We start from the raw sequence: 4721 nt of genomic DNA, 5'->3' as shown, positions 1-4721 counted from the left end.
ATGTGGAAAGTAAAGTCCAAAGTAGTCCCAGTGGTAATAGGACCATTAGGCATTAGGAGCTGTAATCCTGAAACTAGAAGAGTGACTGCAGCAGATTCCAGGCACAGCATCAGTGGTCTTTGTCCAGAACATAGACCACCCAATGTAAGGTTTGTGCTGCCACTGCTGCTGAGTACACGTAATTACAATAATATTTTTTAAAATTTCTGTAAAGGTAATCAACACTTATGCAAAGCTCTCTGACTAAAATGACATTTTTAAAATGTGAATTTATTAAAACAATGGTTTTTGATTTAATTCTGTGCTTGATAGAATTAAACTAGCACAAATTTGATTTAAAAAATGTGTTTTTAAATTTGTAAACCAACTTAACTTTTAGGTGTAATTAGCCACTGTACTAATGTTAAACTAGGAGAGGGAAAATACTATGTATATATAATAAAATATCTACTTATTACTGTAATACTAGCAAGCTAGCTAAAAAACCTAGCAAGCTAATCCAGAATTTACCATACAGTTTTCTTTGATCTCTTACTTACAAATATGTACAACTTTGCCCTGAGTTCCTGTATATATGTCTCTGTCACATAATATTGATGGGAAATGTGGACAGAATATGTGAGCAGTTTTCCATTTCTATTTATTTCTTGTTTCTCAGCACATTCACACTCTCAGTTATTTAACCTCTGTGAGAACTTAATCTGTGGGAAAAGGGAACAGAAATCACAGAAGGTGGAAGTCTGAAAACGATCAGGTCAGTCAAAGAGAAAAAAATCCCAGTCACTACTTCGTGGTATTTAACCTTAGCTATTTCTATTAAGTCTGAGTGGGAAGTACTTTGAATGTGGGAATGTAGACATCCAGTGGATTTTGCATAGTTTCGTTTTCAACCAATCAGTTTATGTCAAGTGCTTGATGATGTGGGACATCCCTTTTTCACTACAATAAATAATACTGAGTTAACATTCATTTTTTATTGGTCAGTGACAGAATCTTTTTTGAATTCACTGTTATTGTGCGTATTTAGCTAAGTGCGAGGTAAGTGCAGGTTTAAAAACTATTTAATGTTTAGATAATTGAATGTGAACTTTCTCTAGAACATTAAAAAATGTTTATGAATGTTAGTATAGTTTAGTGTAAAATCAGCACTTCTGGAAAACTTAAGGACTGTTTTTCATTTCCAAACCTACAAAGGTCTTACCTGAACAGAAAAAAATCCAGAACATTAATGGACACAATGGAAATTGATGACACCTTATTATATATGGACGGCAATCTCATCACTCAAGGTACAGTATCACCCCCAAAACCCGCAGACAGAACTAGTGGGTAGACAAAATAAAATGCAAACCTGTTTTTCAGCTTAAATTTCAAACTGAATAACGTCACACTTTTGTGTGTGTGTATTTCATTGCTTAAGACACCTTTGGTTTGCGAACACCTTATTGAATAATAAATTTCTTGTTTAATTCATAAAAGGACCAATATCATGCTGGTCTATGCTCAGTAATACATAATTACACGGTAAAGCATGTTTTAAAGATTTTTAAATGGATTCAAAAATTCTAAAACTTAAGTTAAAGTCTCTAAAGACTTTTTTAACCAGTTTTACTTGTCTAATGATATATTTGTTTGTAGTTTAATTTGAAAAATGTCTGTTTTCTTATTTACAAAACAGTGAATTTTCGCAGAAGAAACCAGATCCTCAGAGGTGTCACTGTGAGCCTCGGATTACTGTGTGCTGTCCTGTTGTGCAGTAACATAAGTCAATTTATATTCTGTAAGTTGTTTAGTTTTATTCAATAAAAATAAACCCCTTTTTTGTTGCTTTTACATCCAGTTCATGATAATCAATTGAATCCGGCAAAATATTATTTTTATTTTTTAAATTTCACAGATGAGATCATCCATCCTAAATCAGAAGACCAAACACAGCCATATCACAATACACTCACTCAAAATAAGGAGAAACTCCAAAATGATAATGACAACCTGACTGCAGAGAGGGACAGACTGGAGATCAGTTATGATGCTTTGAGTAAGGAGACTAGACAGTTAAAGATCATACTGAGCAACCTCACAAAAGACAAAGATGAGCTGCAGCACTATTACAGTTATTTGATTACTAAACGAGATGAGCTGGAGGCCAATTTCAGCAATGTGAAAAATGAGAAGGACCGGCTACAAACAAATTGCATCAACTTAAAACAAGAGAGAGATCAATTCGAGACAAACTACACTCACATGCAGAGGAAGCTTGAGGGCTTACAGACTAATCACAATAATCTGACAGCAACTGCAGAGCAGCTACAAACCAGCTACAATAACCTCCAAAGAGAAAAGGATGCATTAAGCGTTCTTTTTACTGCACTGAGAGTAAAAGAAGTCCAGCTAGAAGGTAATTACACTGTGTTAAAGAGGGAGAAAGACCAGTTACAAAGAAGCTACAATAGTCTGAATAGAAACAAACATCAAACTGACCAGAGCTATAACACCCTGCGGAAAGACAAAGAGCAACTTCAAACCAGGTATAATACTTTGAGGAAGGAAAAGGAACAATTACAAACCAACTACAGTCGCTTGACTACAGCTAGAGAAGAGTTACAATCGAAAGTCAAAAGGATGACCACTAAACTAAGCGGTATGCTTCCTATGTTACAGCTTAAATTTACTAAAATTATCTCCATTGTGGTATTCTTCATCTTTTGGATATTTTTTCCATGTGATGAATTTGCAGGCATTCCTTGTCAGGCCCACTGGAGAAGGTTTGACATAAGCTGTTATTTTGTCTCAACCTTGAAGAAAAACTGGACAGAAAGCAGAAAAGCCTGCATCGCTGAAGGTGCAGATCTACTTGTCGTAGACAGCGCTGAGGAACAGGTAATAAACAAAGGCAGAATTAGAATCGCTAAACGTTGCCAATGATTGCAAGAATTTTTTCCATCTTTGTACTGGGTTGCTAAGGTTTGCATGTACAGTTAAAGATGACTGCAGTGTTGCAAGAACTCCATTAGGTGATGGAACTAAAACAAAAAATTAAAGGATCATTAATGCTGTTATAATCCATCTTGTTGGAGACATGAGTCTCTATCCCAAAGACAAATGACTGTCATCGTGGCTCTACGGGTCATTCAAATTTTTTTTTACAAAACTGAAATGTGTAGAAATTGTCTGTACCAGTCCATTTATTATATATTCCAATTTAGATCAAGATCACCCCCTAACAGTAATGTCATCAGTCTTTTGTTTGTGCGACTCTAACAGCTTTTTGTCAACGAATTACTGGACAAGAGCGAGAGGCAAAATGCTTGGATTGGCCTCACTGACACACTTACAGAGGGGGTTTGGACCTGGGTGGATGGGACCCCTATTACCATAGAGTGAGTTTAAATACACAAACCTGAACAAAAAGGATCTAACTTTACACATTTTCTAAATGTAAGGTTCATTTATCAAACTTTTATGTACAACTTGACTGTACAAAGATCAGTCTTGTATTCTGTTGTTGAACTGAACTCTGCCAAAAACTTTAATATCTATCCAACAATTCAGCAACAGGAAATGTAAGGAAAGGATGAATGCAGAAGTGCACAGTATTATTTCTACTTTTGCAAATGAGAGTTAAATTAAAAAGACAGACTGAGGCACCAAACAATCACAATGTAGGAGTGAATTTGTTTCTTATAGCGACAAAGTGGAGAAAATGATTTCTCTCTCTTACCTTATTCATCAGATACTGGCAGCCTGGGCAGCCTAATGACTTCAAAAGCCAGGACTGTGGAGAATATGTTTCAACTGATAAAGGATCATGGAATGACGATGGCTGTTTCGCAGCACAAAATTATATTTGTGAGAAATAAGATCAACATGACTTACAGTGTTAACTAAAGGTTTGGACTGGGGTTCTTAAGTTTATTAATAGACAATATTCCAGATTTTTGGCTCTGTCATCATAAAAAACACCCACACAAGTTCATTTCAATTCAGTTTTATTTATATGGCACCAAATCACAATGACAGTAGCCTCTATGTCCTTTATTTTGTAGGGTAAAGAAAAATAGCAATAATCCAGCCTGAAAGTAACAAATCCATGGAATAGTTTTTCAGCATCACTCTGACACAAAATGCTTCTAATATTGGAGAAAATGAGCAATTAATTACCCTAAGTATTGTCTTTGAAGCCAAATCCTGATGATTTTAACTTACCATATTCATCTGTTCCAAAGAGTTTTGTTTTTGCCCAGAACTGATTAAAAAAAAAAGAGTTTTGGACTGGTTAATATGAAAAAACACATTCTTGTTTATTTTGGCTAAATACTGCATATTTTCTGTGTCACATCTTAGTCAAAATGTAATTTAAAATGTAAATTAATAGCATTTAAGATAATTGACATTTTCAGACTATTATCATTATTGTTTTAAAATTTTCAAAATGAATAAATTACAAATTAATTACAATTTAATTTACAAATGGAAGGCAAGAGTTTTGGACTTGAGGGCCACAAAAGAAGTCAGTGGTGAGAGGTATTTTTACATTTCGTCCACTGCATTTTATTTTCCATCAGCCAAATCTTCCATCTATCCACATTCATATTTGCTTTCCTGACTCTGGTCACTGGGGCCCTACAAGCTATCACAGTTGACAAGCTGGCAGAATATCATAGCGCTAACAGGGAGACAGACAACCATGTAGACTTACGGCCAATTTACAGTCATCAGTT

The 4721-nt window shown here is 35.0% G+C and overlaps 1 protein-coding gene across 2 annotated transcripts; it reads left to right on the top strand.

The window, feature by feature from the left end:
* The first annotated feature begins 1228 nt into the window (after positions 1–1228).
* Positions 1229–3860, top strand: LOC146638176 (uncharacterized). Of its 2 annotated transcripts, XM_085366691.1 has the most exons (7): positions 1229–1289; positions 1679–1780; positions 1898–2194; positions 2279–2641; positions 2738–2880; positions 3265–3380; positions 3734–3860. In XM_085366691.1, the coding sequence occupies exons 1-7, from the start codon at positions 1229–1231 to the stop codon at positions 3858–3860; spliced, it is 1209 nt and encodes a 402-aa protein (XP_085222817.1). The 2 variants fall into 2 exon arrangements, with proteins under 2 accessions (XP_085222817.1, XP_085222808.1); XM_085366682.1 differs by having other exon boundaries at positions 1898–2641.
* Positions 3861–4721: the final 861 nt, after the last annotated feature.

The sequence above is a fragment of the Diplotaxodon limnothrissa genome, linkage group LG2, assembly GCF_057381915.1.
Source record: "Diplotaxodon limnothrissa isolate DT_005_m linkage group LG2, D_limnothrissa_male_GT1.1, whole genome shotgun sequence".
NCBI classification, from domain to species: domain Eukaryota; kingdom Metazoa; phylum Chordata; class Actinopteri; order Cichliformes; family Cichlidae; genus Diplotaxodon; species Diplotaxodon limnothrissa.
This window is presented reverse-complemented; position numbering and strand designations above follow the sequence as displayed.

Excerpts from the sequence above, each read along its gene's own strand:
- LOC146638176 (XM_085366682.1), top strand. The coding sequence starts at position 1,229 with ATGGACACAATGGAAATTGATGACACCTTATTATATATGGACGGCAAT. Across the intron at positions 1,781-1,897 it reads CATAAGTCAATTTATATTCT|ATGAGATCATCCATCCTAAA; the intron begins GTAAGTTGTTTA and ends TAAATTTCACAG. Across the intron at positions 2,642-2,737 it reads GATGACCACTAAACTAAGCG|GCATTCCTTGTCAGGCCCAC; the intron begins GTATGCTTCCTA and ends ATGAATTTGCAG.